The 18,700-nt window shown below is 41.2% G+C and overlaps 1 protein-coding gene across 1 annotated transcript; it reads right to left on the bottom strand.

The window, feature by feature from the left end:
- Window positions 1–7,077: 7,077 nt before the first annotated feature.
- Window positions 7,078–18,700, bottom strand: LOC128500945 (sulfhydryl oxidase 1-like). The gene is made up of 12 exons (XM_053470319.1): window positions 18,460–18,700; window positions 18,248–18,348; window positions 17,925–17,973; window positions 16,736–16,832; window positions 16,442–16,532; window positions 14,512–14,657; window positions 14,322–14,421; window positions 13,945–14,106; window positions 12,385–12,507; window positions 12,145–12,298; window positions 9,003–9,179; window positions 7,078–7,993 (listed from the first exon to the last, which is right to left on the bottom strand). Exons 1-12 carry the CDS (start codon window positions 18,698–18,700, stop codon window positions 7,275–7,277), a joined length of 2,160 nt encoding a protein of 719 aa, XP_053326294.1. The 3' UTR covers window positions 7,078–7,274.

Below are 18,700 nucleotides of genomic sequence, written 5' to 3'. Positions count from 1 at the left end.
ATAAAAAAAACAAGAAAATATTTTTTTTTACTAAATCAAGAAAAACAAAAAACAACACAAAAACTGTACACACAAAATTGTGTATCTATCTGTCAGTCTCAACACATTTTCAGCAAAATATATTTATTGCGAGTATATAATGTATAACTGGATCAGTAATGCAGGAATGTCCAGATAGTCTTCAAGTCCAAGTGTTTTATAACAATATTCGGTGTAATAACCCACTCTCTGACAATCTGATCTATTGAGATAAACTACAAGAACCCAGCCATAAATCTCTACTTCTCTAAATGACCATTTTCTTTATTAATTTGGGCAGAATATTCAGGTACCTGTACTACTGAAGGTGTTTAAGGTGATTTTACAAAAATATGTAAAATAATAGTAATACTAATACTACTCCTAATAATAATAATAATAATAGTAATAATAATTTGATCCCAGATGTTTCATCCGTTGGGAAGCTCACTGGTTAATCCCCGGTAGGATACAGGCTAAGCTAAGTTTGAGGAGGACCCTAGGAGTGACGATCTGTGCATCAGGTGAGAGGTGAAACTTTAAGATCTTGGCCAACTCCATCAGTATAAGGGGCTTAGGGGAGCGGGCACCTACCCCGAGCTTTCTACCAGCAGGGCAGGGGTGATTAGGTATCTGCCCCTCGCCCCCTCCTGTAATATACCCCAGAAGCCCTATGGATTGTATCCGCATCCCATCAGGTCCCAGTCCTGTGCATCTCCCTCCCTGCACCATCCCGGCTCTCTCCATACTGCCACATTTCTTTATTATTAAATCAATGAAAGAATAAAATGCCTTACGTTGCATTGGCAGCCCAAGAATTTCTGGAAGCCCCTTGACAGAACCGTCTGTGGCGAGTGCTGAGCTTTGCATCATTTTACTGAGCCGCTGCTGGGGAAAAATTATATATATATTGCAAAAAAAAAATGTGAAATAAAAAAGGCTTTTCTGCTGAGTATTAGTGCCCAGGGAGAGCCAGCTCCTCCAGCTCAGCCATAAGTGCGCTGTCAGGCTCTGTGAGGCGGGGGGCTCTGCTTTGGCCTGGCTCCTGCTGTCCCGGGTTAGTCGGTGATGCTGCAGCACTTCCCGACCGGACTGATGCTTACACTCAGGCAGATTGATTCATTCACACTGCAGGAGCCGCTCTGACGTCACTGTCCGCAGGGTAGCCACTCCCTCAAACCAATCAGATCGGAAGGGGCGTCGCCACATGGGGTCTTTCAAGCCATAGGTAAATACAGAAGTGGGCGTGGTTTGCCTTCACCTGGGAGGGGTCGCCGTAGATCACACCCCCTCGGGTGTAAAATGATTCGTTTAATGGAATTGGTACCAACCGTATACATTGTATAGGGGATCTCTGTAGTAACAGAAGGCAGGAGTGTGGGGTGTTCTTTCCAAGCCCCGTTAATGATGCATTTTGGGTGAAGTGACAGGACTGCTTCCCTATGATTTTGACCCAAACGGATTGACCCCCCTTTTCCTTTGCTATATGATATATACGGCCAGTCTGGTCTCACATGAGATTTTGTTTGATGATGAATGATGTGCCCAGGTGCTGCAGTCACAATCCAGCAGCCTATGGAATATTCCGGATGCAGTGTTACCCCCGTGGCTGGTATAAAATGTGTACATTGCTGGGTACATAGATCGGCTCTCAGAGATGTTAGGTGTGTTGGACCTTCATCAGGTAAACACAATCATCAAGGAATGGGGCAGAATGCACGGAATTACAGCTTCATTTAAAGTTGGTTGTATGGAGTGGAGTTAAAGCTCTGGTCCTGAAAATGTGTAAAACTGCTTCTAATTCAGGTGCTTCCCACATTCCAGCTTCCAAAGACCCTAATCATTATCTAATAATAAACTGAAGGTTCAGGATTCCCCCATATCAGCACAGGTAGCCTACTCTCTCACCTGCGGTCAGGGTTAGACCTTGTCTGTTAGATGGGGTTCAACAACAATCTATGGAAAGATATTTAAGAGAAAATGTAATTATTCTACCCATTGTAACCAAAAGGTATACTGCTTCATGGACATGAATCACCAATTTATTTAGGGAATCAGAGGGTACAGCCATTTCTACAGGAGGCGCATTCACTTCCCATGGCCAGCATCTGTAAAGTGCTCCAGTGCAGAATGTCTGACGTGAAACCGAGTAACCAAATCCCATGGATGAGTTTATAGATTCCAAATACCGATGCAGGGCAGTAAATGCTTACTTAGTTTTATTAATTATCTGATAGACCCACACAATCCAAACATCATGTCAGAGTGCAGACTGTGTCAGGGCCAGATCCAGAGGCTGACATTGGGAGGGGCAGTCACACTAACACCCACCCTGACACACACATCCACTTACACCAACACAACTAGACACTCGGCACTAACACGGACACACACATACAGACACTAACACACGCACACAGACACACCAACACAACTAGAAACTCAGCACTAACACAGAGACTCACACCAAGACAACAATCGGCACTAACACACACCAAAACAACTAAACACTTGGCACTAACTCACAACCAGACACACATATCCAGACACTAACGCATGCACAGAGACACACCAACACAACTAGACACTTAACACACAGACTCACACCAACACAATGAAACACTTGGCACTAACATACACATCCAGACACTTACACCAACACAACTAGACACTCGGCACTAACACACACTCAGCGCTAACACACACAAACACTCAACACTAACACACATTCACACACACTAACATACACACTCAGACATGCATGCATCACACTCAGAGAATCAAACCAACACAACCAAACACACACATACTAACGTACCCAAAGACACATGTTCACATGCTAAAATACCCATATACACACACACTAAGGTACCCAGGCAGCCACTAACATACCCAGACACACACTAACAGAGACACACACCAAAATATCCAGGCAAACACTAAGATACCTAGGCAGATACACAAATACATGCAGCTCACTTATCCCACAACGCCAAAGCCTGTCTTGTAGCTGCCGCATTAGCCCCGTGGGGTCAGGCAACGCACTGTTGCATGACCCTGCCTCCTCCTATTGGTTAGGAGGACTTAGCTCTTTACCCCTACTCCCAGAGCATGCCTCTGACTATGTCAGTGTGTAAGAGGGGGGATTGGCCCATTGCTCCCCCCTGGTTTGGCCAGTAGACTGTGTGTGTTGATGAGATTTGTATTCTTTGTATAGCAGGAATAGGTAGGACTTTACCCACCGTTACTCTCTCAGGATCAACTGTAGAGTAACTTGGTTGCTATCTGCAGCATGTAGTGCCCAGCATTATAGCCTGCAGACCAGTCACTTTTTTATTCCTTTTCTCTTATGTCACTTATGGTGAACATGTGATGGCAGCCCTGGATATCTCAGATGGAGAAGCTAACGTAAACAGGGCCTACAATGGAGAGCCACCAAAGGTAAAAATATATAATATATATATATATATATATATATATATATATATGTAAAAATTAAAAATTGATTATTCATTTTATTAACTGCAATTTAAATCGAGGGGAAAAAAATTTCCTTGAGCATTAACTACAGTTCTGTTTACAGAAATTTAGATTAACACATAGTTTTATCTCCATTTGTTCCAATAACTTTCCTGTTAAGTTTATTTTGCATGGACGCCGATGTATTTTACTGCATGCTGGCCAGAGCCGCCATTCTTTTAGTTACTGGAGTTGGAAAATGATACTTCTGTCATTAACAGTAACAGGAAACATTAGTAGCTAAACGTCTTGCACATGCTCAGTAGCACGCCCATTGAAGGCGCTAAAACAGTAGCCAATCATATGTATGCTAGCATAACGCCAGTGTTTAGTAATGTATTGTCTGTGGGCCCTGAAACCGCTTTTAATTTTAGTAGAGTCAGTTAGGGAGCTGAAAGTTTGTGTTCGTTTTGTGGCAATTTTTTTTTTTCAATGAAATTCGGCCATCTCCATCTTCGGTTTGGATGAAATTTGTCCAATATTTTTGTAATCTCCTCCTCTTAGTGTAATTAACATGGCAGCCACAGCGCCGAACAAATCAATGAAGATTTTCGTATCGTGGCATTCATTTTTCGTTTCTTTTTTTCCCCCAATGTTGCATTAATTTGTTAATTATTTGAACATTATTTGGATAACAAATGGATGAAACGGTAAAATTCGGCTTAAAAACGCATTTGTACGAAAACCAATGCGCAACTCTTATTTACATGCGGTAAATTGGAAGATTGACTCCAGTATGTATTTCACATTAATATAGGACTGGAACGCTCCCCAAGCTTCTCTGGGCACCTCCACCACATTTAGTGATACAGTGTGTTAACCTCTTCAGCAATCTAGTGTGTAAGTAGCAAGGAGCAGGTCACTGATAGGTTCATTATTGGACTAATTAATAGTTATAGGAGTGTGAGCACCCCCCCCATGTATGTACATGTATGCCAAAGTCAGCAGGCCATATATGGTAAAATAACTTAAAATAACTTGAAAAAATGCCAATTTAGCTGAAAGGAAAGGATCTGTTAAACAAATGCTATTTGCTTCACTGATCTCTGAAATAAAATGTTGGTTCTTTCTATCAGACAGATTTTGTTTTCCTTTTCATTGGCATAGGGGGTCCAGGTCTTCTGGAATAGTTTTCCATTACCGCAATCTGATAGGGGCTTAAACACGGAGCTTTCTATGCCGTTATACTCGTACTCACCTAAGAGGCCTTAGGGTTTGCAAGACGTTGGAACAGCAGAGTTTATGCATTCCTTCGTCCGAGGCATTATTATTTTTTTTTAAGGAGAGTAAACAGATACATTGCCAGTATGTGAAAATTGCTCTTCAAGGAACAGTCAGCGTGATTTTTACTGTTGTGGTAGCAAATCACTTGCTGATGTCAAATCGCTGGCCTTGGTCCAGCAGAAGAAGCAGTCAACTAGGATGTGAAGCAATAACTGCCAATAGAGTTGACACTACTCAACAAACATTGACATCACAAGAATTATTTCCCATGCGGGGCAAAGATAAGAATAAACTCATGCAGGGTGGATTTACATCCTGGTAACATCCACTACCGGGGCATCCCATTCATCCCAAATACCATGAAAACATTCAGACGTTTCTTCTGCAATCATTACCCTATAGCAATCATTACCCTATAGATTCATATAGTGATGGGGCTCACAGAATTGGCGTGGGCTGCTTGGGTATCCAAAGATCATCCGAATGCTTCGGAAACCCGCTAATTGCATAGGGTGGAGGGGAAAGAGCAAATACAAAAACCGATGTGCCGCTTACTAGAATTGATGGTTAATATAAATACAATGTCACATTAAATGACCTTGAACTCTGAAGATGTAGACTGCTGTGAGATGCACTCCCCCCCCTTGATGCCACTCATGGCTTGTCTGGGAGAGAAGGAACTCCCCCCCATCCATTAACAGAATTATACTCAGGGCCAGAAGAGCACAGAACCAGGAGGGTGACAAAAAGCACACTACAGAACACCCGCACCATGCCGAGCATGCACTATGATACGAAGCTTTTTCTTTTACATATTAAGAGCTGTCAGCAAAAAAAAGATAGAAGAGCATAACTGGCTTAACCTCTTAAACACCAGAGAAGTTTAGGTAGGGTTTGTAACCCATCATTGCAACCATTAAACACAAGCTCGTTTTCAATCACTGCTTTTCTCTTTTCCAGAATAAAATCAGCATGCAGAACAGCAAATCGGATTGAGCTCCTGCCTCCTAATAGAGTTGATTAGCAGCCGCTAGGTTATCCCTGTGTATCCACAGCAGAGCAAGAGCAGGATTACCCAGGATAGCTCGTTCTCTAATACCATCCAATTGGTTACATGAGGATTTAACAGATGGGCTCCCCAATGTGAGTAAACAGCCCACTCCCCCAGCAAGCAGATTACGAGGGCCAGAGATATGACTAGTACAGACAGCTGGCGCAGTGACATAAGGGAAGCCACCGTAACTAGCACAGATTGCTACAGCGGCAAAAAGGGACACTATCCTAGTTAAGGGCACCGAAGGACATGTACGGATCGGAGACCGATACCAATGACAGAGGAGAGAGGGATAGTGTAGCTGTCCACAATTTAAGTTGATGAAAGGGTAGAGACATAATAAAGGTAAAACATCTATAATTATATACAAAGCTACATTATATGTCTATTACTGGCTCACCAGTGGTAAGCTAACTGCCCATATAGGCTCAATATTCAGTCTAAGTGGATAAAGTGACATAGCTAATAAGTTGGTGATTGCAAAATCACATACTGGCAACCAAAACTTATTTTTAATTAAGCATTATAACTTCAGAATGCAGATGACCCAACATACACTTACAATGCGGGTTACCAGATCCATCGCTAAATCTGATAAACACAGAAAGTGGGTCACTTTTCACTGCACTGCAAAGTGCTGCTCATTTGCCTGGCACTGAAAGGGTAAATTCCGTAATGTTTACATCTGCCTGAAAATCATCAAACTCTTTTTAAACCTGACACGGCAAAAATGTTTAATGAATAATAAAATTAAATACACAGACAGTAAATGATATTCCACAGGCCAGACTAGGCTTGTATAATTGATCTAATTATTGGTAGTCCACCCACACCCATGTTTAAATATATACCGTAATCTGACTTGGCAAATACAGTATGTACCCAAGGCATTCTCTTGGACATCTTTAGAAAAGCATTTATTTATGCAATGAAACAGTACTTGGAATTTATGCATTGTGTTAGCAGATTTCAAGCACATGCATAGATCAAAAGACCATCAGACACCATTGTTACGGCTCTGCATTCCTTGGGTCCTTTGCATGTAGCCCTGTAAGCACAAATACTATTTTCTGTAAAACTACTTATGCATATAAGGCTTTGTGTATGCTATGTGGATCAAATTATGAGAAAAATGTCAAGGGAATAAAAAAATTGATCAACGAAATTCAGCTGTCAAAGTTTAACCTTAAGAACCAGTTATTCAAACAAATTGATACGTATGTCAATAACGACGCAAACCACGAATAATAAAAACACAGAAACAACTTAACAACTATTTATTAAACTTTAAGGTATCAGTTAAGCTGACACAACTAGTAAAACATCTATTTGGGCCTAGGATGGACAACCCATGATAGCATAGAAATCCAATGGGTTTAAAGGCACTTTAAAAACATGTAACAGTTCTCTCTCCAAAATACAGAACAGATTGTATTGTTCTGGTTGGAGAAAGTCCACTTCACACTGGCAGATATGAGCACCGTTGTCGGGGGCAGCGTGTCCTGAGACTCATGTAAAGGTACATGGCAAGTAGACACATGCTGGAAAGGAAATAGAGAACCACGCACAGGCTGATGTCCAAACGAGAGAAGCCAACCTCCAGCATCTTCACCCAACGGCCTTTCCTATTCACCTCCCCACGCTCCACCACCACACCAATAAGGTAATTGGCGTCTACTCCTCTCTTTAGTAACCGATCTCTCACAGCAGCTTCATCGAACTCTGCATCACGAGGTTCTACAAGGGTTTTTGGATGTAGAGCATGGTTTCCCTTGTGCAGGCTGGAGTCCTTAAGAGATCTGCTTAGAAACATATTAGGTCCATATGAGTTTTTGTCATATGCATCGCTCTTTTCTTCATCGTCATCTTCTCTCGGATCATCACGTGTGTTCTCGGTGTCATCACGGTTCTGGATTATTTCAGACTTCTTCTCCTCATCCGTAACATCTCTCTTATCCCTTTTTTGGGTTGCATTGTGTGCCTTTTTCTGTTTTTCCAGCAGCACTTCCTCATCTTCCAGATACTCATCTGCTAGATTTTTTTTGCCAAAATGAGCTTTCAGGAAATCTAGAACGCTGGGGAGGTTCCAGGACATATCTGCTTTGGATTGGCAGAGCGGGCAAAGCGCTGCAGTAGGCCACTGCACCTTCGGAAAGGCTGGATCTTCACTCTGTGCACCTTTGAAACAGATAGAGATGGGTGAGCAGTCACAAGCAAACACAACCTATTATTTAGCAAGCCAAGCATTTCTAAAACTCTTGTTACCGCATTACAACAAAGTAATTGTTTATTATAACTCTGTTTCAAGCATCGATCCAAAGACACAATAATATAAAAATGTTATATATATATAGGCTTCAGTTTTAGATGGAGTCGATGCTTGATAACAACCAGAAAGGGTTGAGAAGTTAAATAAAGGTTACTAGAATTTTGCTATCAACAAGTCCAGGGGTTCTTATTTGTCCTCAATGAAATACAAGTATAATTATAGAAATGTATAAACTTTTATAAGTGCTAATTAGAAAAATGTTGTTATTTAAGACCATTTAAAAGTCATCAACGAATGACAGAATTAAAAAAAAATATAAACCCCATAAATTATTTGAATATTCCTACAGATGCAGTAATAAGTTAACGTAGATAGGCCTTTTGTGGTCATAATGGTCAGGGGTCAGTAGGTGGCGCTATAATAACAAATAATTTTCAAAGAAAAATAAAATGGTATCAATAACTTGTCCTTTAAAGGCGAAGAAGGACATTTCCCCCAAAAAGCTATTTAAGGGTAAAAAAAACCTGTGATTATTCTATTAGTGATATATATGAGAATACCACAATGTAAAAATAAATTATACAAAAAATTATGAGCGTTAAAAAAGTTTTTAAAATTTTTCTATAACAAGAATAAAATAACTCTGGGTGTAAAAGGGAAAAAACTTAAATTGCTTAATTTTCCAGATCCAGTGTATACATGAAATATGGGTTTCTAACTCATACCGAATCTGTTTAGCTGTTTATATGTTTATTTGGTGTCCTGAACTATAAAGTGTAAGATTTTGGAAATTAGACAAGCAAGCTTTAAGCAACACCACTGAAAAAAGAAGATTTCACATAAAGAACTGCTAAATTCTTAATCCCACCGGATATGGAACAGCAATCGGGATGTGAAACAGAGCGCGTTCTCCCTCACCTGCCAATCTCTTATTCACACGGTTGTGTCTTTCCCACAGCCACACGATGGCTTCATCCAAAGAGCGGACGTTGCGCATGGACTCTTGGGCCATACGTTCAAAATGCTGGGCGCATTCTCTGCAGCCGAAGAAATGCTGGACGTAGCCACGCATCGCTAACAGGACCTCACTGGGAGCTGCAAACACAGAAGAAAAACGCATGAGAGGCGATACATGAATCACATTCCAATTACTATATGCTTACGCAGCCACTGGCAGTGAAATGGTGTACTAAGAATATAGGAATCCACGAAATCAAGCTAACCAAAAACTGCAACTGAGTCTTTAAATAAAATGTCAAATATTTAAAATGATCGAACAATTAAAGCGGAGCTGTCTCCTACCCGCCAAATCTAAGCACAAGACTTTTAGGGCAGATGTGCAGCCTGATTCCAATTGGGCCACATTTTAAAAATCATAGCGATTCGTTGACATTTTAAAAAGTAATGAAAATGTTCTAGAAACAATGAAGCCACTCGTGATCCACTGCAAGCAACACATTTAAATGAATCTGTACTCTCTGCTAATTGAACTCCAAGCAAATGTATAGATCAAGCACGTCTAAAGTTTTAGGATGACGATCAGCTTTTAGCCACAATTCTTTCTGATCTATCAAAAGTATATAACGCCGGCAACTGCTTACACTGCAGAGGGGATTGTGGGTGCCTACCGACAAACACATATAGCTAAAGCCTTGATACAACTAACTTTTTTTACCTATACATTTGCCAGCAAAGTAACTTGCAAGACGTGTGGACGACAGCTGCTGTCTTAAAATTAAAGCCAATACAATAAGATAACCGGACTCTGCTTACTGCTTACTCTGCAATGTATTTAATATACATTGCAGAGTAAGCAGTAAGCAGAGTCCGGTTATCTTCATATAAGACTTTCCGTAAAAAAAAATATATATATATATATATATATATATATATATATTCTTTCCTAATCTAATATCCAATTGAAATATTTTTATATATTCCAAAAAAATATGGCATGCCGTTTTCCTTCCTTTATTCTTCCATATAAAACGTGTTACCAGTATTAGCAGACTATGAATAAGAGAGTCAGCAGCAATGTAATTATAATGGTTTGCATTAGGTAAAGAAATCGGGGTAATATATGTAATCAAATGCAATTCATTCTACTAAGCCAGAAGATAATTACATCATTTCATTTAAAAAGATCCTTTTTAATGGCATTAAGCATAGAAAATTGTTCTGGAATAGGTTGTCCATTTTAGGATTATATTTTTGTCTAAATACTTTACGGCTGGTAGCAGCCACTTAAACCCGAAATCCTTTTTAAAGTTGATCGTTTTCTTTTGATTTTTACATCTGCGTTAAATCACATTGGAGGTTTTAAAGGAATACTTAATGTACATCGATCACCGAGCAGGGCAAAACGGAGCGGTTCAATAAACGTTAAGGATCCGCAGCGCAATAATGCGCTTTGCGTGGAATCGGAACGGCGGCATAAACAAATGATCCTCGAAGAACGAGTCCGACAGAAGACGGATAGATTTACTGATCAGAAACTTTTGACCTGTTCATAGAACTGAGAAGTCTCCCTTTGCCCATCCCAGCTATTTGCCATTGAGGACACGTGTTTGGCTGAACATATCCCCCGACACATGATTTATTTACCGCCAGTCAGCTCCAGTTCTGGCTTGGTGAATATTATAACTGGCGGTCCCCATAAGAATGTGTAGAAATTGTGCCCATTGATTTCCAAAAGTGAGAACTTTCTTGCTGCAGCTTCTCTTTAAGGTCATTTTTTTACATTTTAAAGTACATTAATATACATTCTCCTTTGGTGAGGCTGTCCGGGACATTAAACCTTCCCTGAAATGCTCTTTTTATGAACATTTATAAAGAAATGTAGAATTTTAAAGCAGAGAGGAACTATATGGCCCACGTTATTGATGCCCACGGGGGGGCCAGCATGGGCTATAGTGGGCCTTGACTGTTGTGCGGAGGAGGGGTAGGCTTTTTGGCGGGAATTTTGGGGGTGGAGTTGGGGGTAGATTATATAAGTGGCTGCTTTCCCGGGCTCAGGAACCATTCTTGTGGTTAGCTTACCTGGTTGTGTGTCCCACCCTCCCTCCCTTTTTTCTTTTGTTTGTAGGTTTGTGTCGTTTGTCACAGTCTGTGGGGCGGCAGCTTGCCAGGTATCCAGGGGGTTAATGTGGTGGTAAGTGAATGGTTGGTAACATCTGGTGGGAGGTTCTTGGCTGTCAGTGCTGGAACCTCAGGTCAGGGTGGGGGCATCTCGGTATGTCCCTTCCTTAAGTGGCATTTGGTTATGGTACCTGGATTGCTTGGCAAGCTTGGGTGTTTATTGTATATATTTACATGTTGGTGTTTGAGTCATTGTCCTTGTTAACGCACCTATGTTTATTGTTTCAGGTTTTGGCGTGACAATGACTCTAATAAATAAAATTGGCTGTGGCCTTTTCTCATCCATATTTATGGTGTGGTGTCTTTATTGGGGGGTTTGAATGGGGAGTTAAGCCTAGCCCGGAGAATCGAAGCTACAACAGTCATGATATTCCTAGCTCACGTTTTATTCCCCATCCCATGCACGCTTTAAATATTCCCAATGTATTAACGTCTACCACATTACACTTCTTCACCACCCTGTTACTTAAACATTTTCTAACATTACACCCTAAATGTGGCATTCTATGACTTTGTCTCCAAAACAGAAGACATATCTTTGAGAAATATATTTGGTTCCAGCAATTATATTGGGATAAAAAAATCTCCCAGGAATTTAGCTTTGGACAAGCAACTAAAATGCAATTAATCAGATATGAATGCATAACACACTGTATAAAAAACATAAACAAGTTAAAAACTGTAGATTTCAATAGGAAAGGGTTATTTTTCTCTAAAAAAAATGGTGTCCCGTTTATGAAATACATAAAATATATGGTGATGGGACATCTAACCGCGTTATACATTCTCACGTTCAGGTTCCTTGAAAGGTGAGTGACCCAAAAAATATTTTAGGGGTAACAAAAAAAATGTGTTATCTGTCAAATATATATGAATAAACTGGATTAAGAATGCTATGAGAAGGTGTTCTGGCTGCACTTACCGGGTCTAATTCTTCCCAGGGTTGCTACTTCAGATGCCTGGACTGTTAGAACGTGGAAAAGGGTCCAGAGGGAACACGGAAAGCCACGGAATTGGGGCTTGGAACCCTGACACCCAACATAGCGCACATCCGATGACAGAACAGCTTTCTGGGCCTTGGGATGGAGAAACATTTGTAAGTGGCTAGAAAATTATTATAGCTCAATGTAAATTACAGGTCAGAAGAATTTGGGGTTCTTACCTGATTTTTGTTGTTGAGAACATCCTCAAAATCCTTGTATGAGACTTTGGTTTTAGCGCGGGCGCGCAGCCAGGAATTAGCAGAGTTCAGTAATGTACGCAGATACGGACGGGCAGGGAAGTACTGGAAAAAAGAAAATTCATAAAACATAACGTCTCATAACAAACAGGGAGTATATAGTTACAGAAAGCCAGGGAACCAACTCCACCAAAGCCTTTCTTTACCTTAATATCTCGTCAAACAAGTGTTGTGTGTATTGTGAGTCACACATTAGGTGATCGGTGTTGAGAGGAAGAAGTGTACACTATCGCCCCAGAACTTTGTTCCACATACCACTAAAACATTTCTAAACAAAAACACGACATCTAGCGTTTTCAGGCGCGTTCATTGACTTCTCATAAGGGCAATAAACTATTTTCATCGAGTCTTCCAGCTACCCACCACAACCCAAGAGAGAAAAACACTGCACAACGGTAAAAGGGATTGCAGCACATCACAAAACAATTCTCATCTAACTATCTCATTATTCTTTACTAGGTATAAAGCACCATGGCACTCTGCATTGCTTGAAGGCTGATGTGTAAAGTTTTTTATGTTGGGTTTCCAATCTTTAATCCAGTTGCAGGCATGCGATATAATGTGTTTTCCCCAGATTGCGTCTCATATCAGAAATTGTGTATTTTTGGGGAAGAAAAATGTTTTTGAGAACATACAGTAAAACACTGCCCTCCGGTGGCCACTACAAGAAATTCTCATGGCTGCGGCTAATACCAGGGATCCACATCAGTCACTCGGTTTACCCATTGAAAGATGCGCCCTCATCGCAGGATACAGGAATTTAACACTTGCTTGACACATTTAAACATACTTAGACCGGGTTATCCTAAACATTGCTATGAAGTGAAGTGTACTTCGTAAGACGGTGTCATTTTTACCAGCGTAGGTGCCACGTTCAGCAAAACACGTACTCGAGAAAACAATTCCTTACAGTAAGATACGGAATTCACCAACAAGCAAAGGGTTAGATGTTAGCTTTTGGAATATATATGTTTTTAATTTATATAAATGCTGGTATACGATTCATTTGAGGAGAGGTGCGATTTTAGAGTCAACAAAGGGTTTTTAACAAAGCAATTTTATGAACATTTCTTAAAATGAAAGCAAGAAATTATAGGGAAACGCTTTTTCAGAACCCAGATTTCTAGAATAATTGAATACTGTGCGATACACCGAAGTACATACTCTGAAAAACACACACCTTAAATCAATACACTTATCTAACTGCTCCACCTAGAACCATGTCAACCCTCTAAAGGTCTACAGGATAACCAAACAGCCCTGAGCAAAATATCCCGCAGCTTCTAAAACGCAGAAGGACGTATTCACTAAACTGTGGTTTGCATCCAGACAGACCAACCACAGGCAATTTCTCCTGCAAGAACGGGCATTGTAATGCATCGTGAAACTCTTGGGGAAATCTTGCTGTTTTAATATGCATTGAGCTGCTAATTCCATTAGCAATTGAGCAACATGTTTAATGTTTAAACAACATCCACTTACCTTTCTCAGCACATTGATGAAATTGGAGAGAGCCTTAAGTCGCTCCCCATCCAAGGTCGCGAATCGAGCAACCTCCACCCTCAAGGAATAGTGAAGAGCCGACTCAAGATCTGCCATGTACACCTTGGCGCTAGAAAAAAGTATGGAAAAGATATAAGTATCCTGGAAAACTCCAGAATATGGCGGTTCAGGTCGGCATTCAGAAAAAATGAATGCTTAGTACACAGAGCATGAAAATATTAAAAAAATATGCTGGGGGTTACAAGAACAACAGGTAAAGCAGGTATTAGATAAGAAATACTAGACAGAGGACCTAAGTGAGATAAAGAGGATTTCCTTTACCTGTCGGCCTGTCTCTTCGGTGATTCAGTAGCTACGAGAGATGTCTCCGACCATCCGATGAGAGCGTGTTTTCCCCTCTGCACTCCGGGTAGTGAACGCAGGAATTTGGTATACGCCGAGCGAGTCTCTTCCCCACTAACAGAGAGACCCAGAAAAGGTCAAGAACAAACTACTTAAAACAGAGATAAGAGGGGAAAAAAACAACCAAGGCAGGAGAATACTCACAGGTTAATTCTGCTGGTAGATCCGTTCTTAGAAATCAAAAAACCAGCGGGGAATGAAGATACGTTGAACTTCTCCACCAAGTCAGTTTGGTCTTTAACTACCCTGCGTACCGAGACACCTTCGTACTGAACCATATCCAGAGCCACCTGTAATGACAGATCGGGGAGCTCAGACTCGCAAACGATTCCTTTCAATAAACATTAGCTGGAAACAAGCTGCTCGTAGATCAATGGGTTCTCGCGTGGTTTCAATTAGCCTGCACCCAGGAGGTTAGCGTATTAAACCCAACAGTACTTTACATCAACCCCAGCTACGGGCTCTGTGATTCACTGCCAGCCAAACGCTCTACAGCTGTTTGAGATCCGCACCGTCTGCGGCTGGCTTAGGATCATAGGATCTACAGTCAATATTAACCTATACCGCTGCTAGTATGAAAGCATAGTGAACAAATATAAATATGAGTCATGAACAGGAGCAGGGCCGGCCTTAGGAGTGTGCGACTTGTGTGGCCGCACAGGGCGCCATGGCAACAGGGGCGCCTGCCCGGGACTTAAATTAAAGCATCGTTTTTTTGGTTTTTTTTTTGTTTTTTTTTAACTTTATTTAACATCCTCCATATTAAATAAAGTAGTTTTAACTTTATTTAACATGGAGGATGTTAAATAAAGTTAAAACAAACAAAAAAACCGATGTTTCAATTTAAGTCCCGGGCAGGGGCGCCGAGCGGTTGCTCGTGAAGTTTTCAGCGACCGCTCGGCGCCCCTCACTCTCCGTGACTCCGTCGTGGAATTTTTCCAGCGCTCAGCTGTGAAGCGCACCCCGCGGCAGATCGGGAAGACGGACGCCTCCTGCTTCCACTGTAGGACTCCGGCAACGAGGTAAGTAAGGATAGGGAGAAGGGGCAGAGGGAGGGGGCAGTGAGGGGGGGCAGTGAGAAGGGGCAGGGGGGGGGAGGAAGTGAGAAGGGACAGGGGAGGAGGCAGTGAGAAGGGCCAGAGGGAGGGCGCCAGAGGAGTAGTCCGCGCAGGGCGTCAGAACACTTAAGGCCGGCTCTGAACAGGAGCATGCATATAGCAAAGGCAGGTTCTCAGCGGAATGTACACACTACCCTTCCCTGCGCAAATATCTTTACTTTTACTTTGTTTAACCCAAGAAGGAGTATTCTTCTAGAAATTAGGCTACGCTTTCTGATTTTTGAATTTTGTTATATGCCGTTATTTTTGTCAATAAAGTACAATCATTTAAAAGCATATACCACTTTTTCTAAATCTTTTTGGTAAATTTGGCATGTTGAACCCAAAGTGACCATATAAAAATAAATATTATTTTGAAAGCAGAGAATATAGTTTATTTTTTCATGCACGCTTGCATATTTATGTGTTTAGCTAAATCCCCAGACTACCGAAAAACGATAGATTTGTCTTCTAGTTAGGGAATTACAGCTTCGGGGCATGTCCATATCATGCAGCCATTAATAAAGAGTCTAAGGCAGAAATCTGGCACATAATTGTAAAAAAAACGTGGACTGTAATCATTTATTTGCAAGTAATTTCTTTTTTTTTTACTTTCAGTGTCAATTTCAATCTGCAACCATTCACCAATATTAATTTCCTACTAATGGAATGACACCCATACACCGTAATATAATAACAATAAAAGAGTAGAGCTCTTGTTCTACCTGAACAGCTCCAATTGTTTCCATGTTAATAATTGTCCAGAGTAGACAAGGTGTTTCAAAAATACTAATATAGCTTGAGGTTTCATGTTATGAAATCTTTTCACTAGCTTTAATCTTTAGAGCATCATCCATAAACATTTGACATCTCTAAATTATGGAGATTAGTAGAAAAAGTTACTGAAGGCTCTTTAAAGGCTTGAGAAGTATGAGACATTTCGGTTATAGAGATATATATAGATATATATTCCTTACCTCTCTACCCATGTACATCTTCGCATCCTCAAATATCACAGCCAGATAAGTCTCATTGTTGTTTGCGAAGAACTGCTCCAACTTGGGGGCGCTGAAAGAGATCACTCAATCACACATTGCATTCATCGAAGGTCCGCACCACATGTTTAGAGAACGCGACACTTGTCTGATTTAGGGTTTCTGATTAACCACAAGTACCAGACGGTTGCACAGTGGCAGGCGGAGAGACATATTAAACGCTCTCTCCTGACTTGGAAACAGTTATAGTTACAGTGTAACCTATCCTTACATTACCTGATTGGTTCCAAAGGAGGACACGCTGGTGGTGGGGACTCCTTCTGCTCTTCCAGTCTATCGATGATGTGCTGTCTGATTTCTTGTACAGACGAAGCTGAGGAGAGTGGACATGAAACAAACCGGATTCAGTGAAACGAGGTACGCAGTCTGACCGTACGATCGTTAGTACACTTTACCCGCGTTTACCATCACGAAAAACAAGGTAACAGAAAAAACCAACAGCCATGCCAAGAAATAAATACCAGAAGGGGATTAATAGAAAGAGAAACAAATACAGAGAAGTCTCAGGTTGCTTAGAGCAGTATTGTTCTAAAGAGATGCTGCAGTGCTCCCATATTAACGCACATTTTTACAAGCTCTTTCTTTACAGCATTTTTCCACACACACATTATATATATATATATATATATATATATTATAAATTAAATCTAATGTACAAGTAGTGTAAGGTGTCTCAAAAATGGGCACATATGAAAAAAAGGGTGTTTTGAAACCTACAGCACTCTGCAAAGGTTTTCTCGAAGGAAATCTAATGAAGGGATTTTGTCACCTAAGCAGGGTAACAACGTGAATCAAAACTATCTATACAGCAGAATGCTAAATAAGTGTGTGACACCTCGTAAATCAAGGGGGTAAAAGGCTGTAAATTTGCTGGATACATCCCCTTTTGGGAGATCACCAAGTGGTGCTAAATCCTGATCAGGTATTCTTCAGGACAGCAATCCATTTGCATGTGAAGCTTTATGATAATAGCATGCATAGGGGCCGGTTCGGACATATTCCCAATTCATTTCTCTTTGATTTGTAAAGCCATTTGCACCGTGTAGGCTGCCCTGTATGCTCCACACCATCTGTATGTACAGATCGGGTACAGAGCTCCTTCAGGGAAACTGCCGATTCAATTGAACTCAAAAACTTGGGATGTGCCTAAAAACTTGCTTCTTTTACTGAAACAATATGTATTTTTGGTAGGATTAACTGTGACTATTTAAGATAATTCTTATAATAAACAGATCATATAAAGTAGAGCGACAAACAACAAAAGAGTATTAGACACGGAGACAGACTTGGTAGCAATCCAGAGGAAAAGGATATAATGAAAGACATTTTCTCCCCCATAAGATAAACAAAGCAAGATTGTACAGACATTCAGAAAATAACTGGGGAAAGGATTTAGTTACCATACCTGGAACTCGTACACCCTCCGAAGGACTTCCTGCAAACGCTTTAAAGAACTGGAAAAATAAACAAGACATTTACTGATTTGCACAGATTGTATAAGAATGTCGAGGGACAGACGGGACGGACGGACAGACAGACAGACGGGATGGGACAGACAGATGGGATGGGACAGACAGACGGGACAGGCAGGCAGACGAGACAGAGCATGGTTCTCAAAAGAACATATAGGGAGGCACAGTGAAAATAAAGAATACTGAGAAACAAACGAACAGCTGTATATAATGAAAGGACAGAACAAAAATGAACCGCCACGTTATAGAACATTACCTGAACTGTGGGGTACCCAGTAACCCCAAATTCGTTACAGGTATCCCTGTTTGACTCCTCTGCACAGTCTAGTACAGCCAGGTATACTGCCGGTCTCCAATCTATGAAAAATAAACACAGGTACCTTTTAGAAAATATACACTAATTGTTTGGGGAAAAAGGTCAAAGGGTCATAGGTATATGGAGGATCATTTCCACGGCCGGCTGCTCACCTTGCACATCCCGAGCCAGCGCACTCCAGGTCGGTCTGAACGCCGCGCAGTGTCCGCACCAGGAAGCATAAAACTCGGCGAGCCAGGAGCTGTTGGACCCGAGCAGGAGAGAACGGGTCGCCCCGGCCAGGGACACCAATGGCTCATCCGGGGAATAGAGACCGCCCCGAACCTGGGACACCGCGACCGCGAGAATGAACACTGCCGCTACGGACACGCTCCAGCATCCCGGGCCCGGCAT

Source organism: Spea bombifrons, chromosome 6 (assembly GCF_027358695.1).
Source record: "Spea bombifrons isolate aSpeBom1 chromosome 6, aSpeBom1.2.pri, whole genome shotgun sequence".
Classification (NCBI taxonomy): Eukaryota; Metazoa; Chordata; class Amphibia; order Anura; family Pelobatidae; genus Spea; species Spea bombifrons.
Note: the sequence above shows the minus strand (reverse complement) of the source record. Positions and strands in the feature narration are given on the sequence as shown.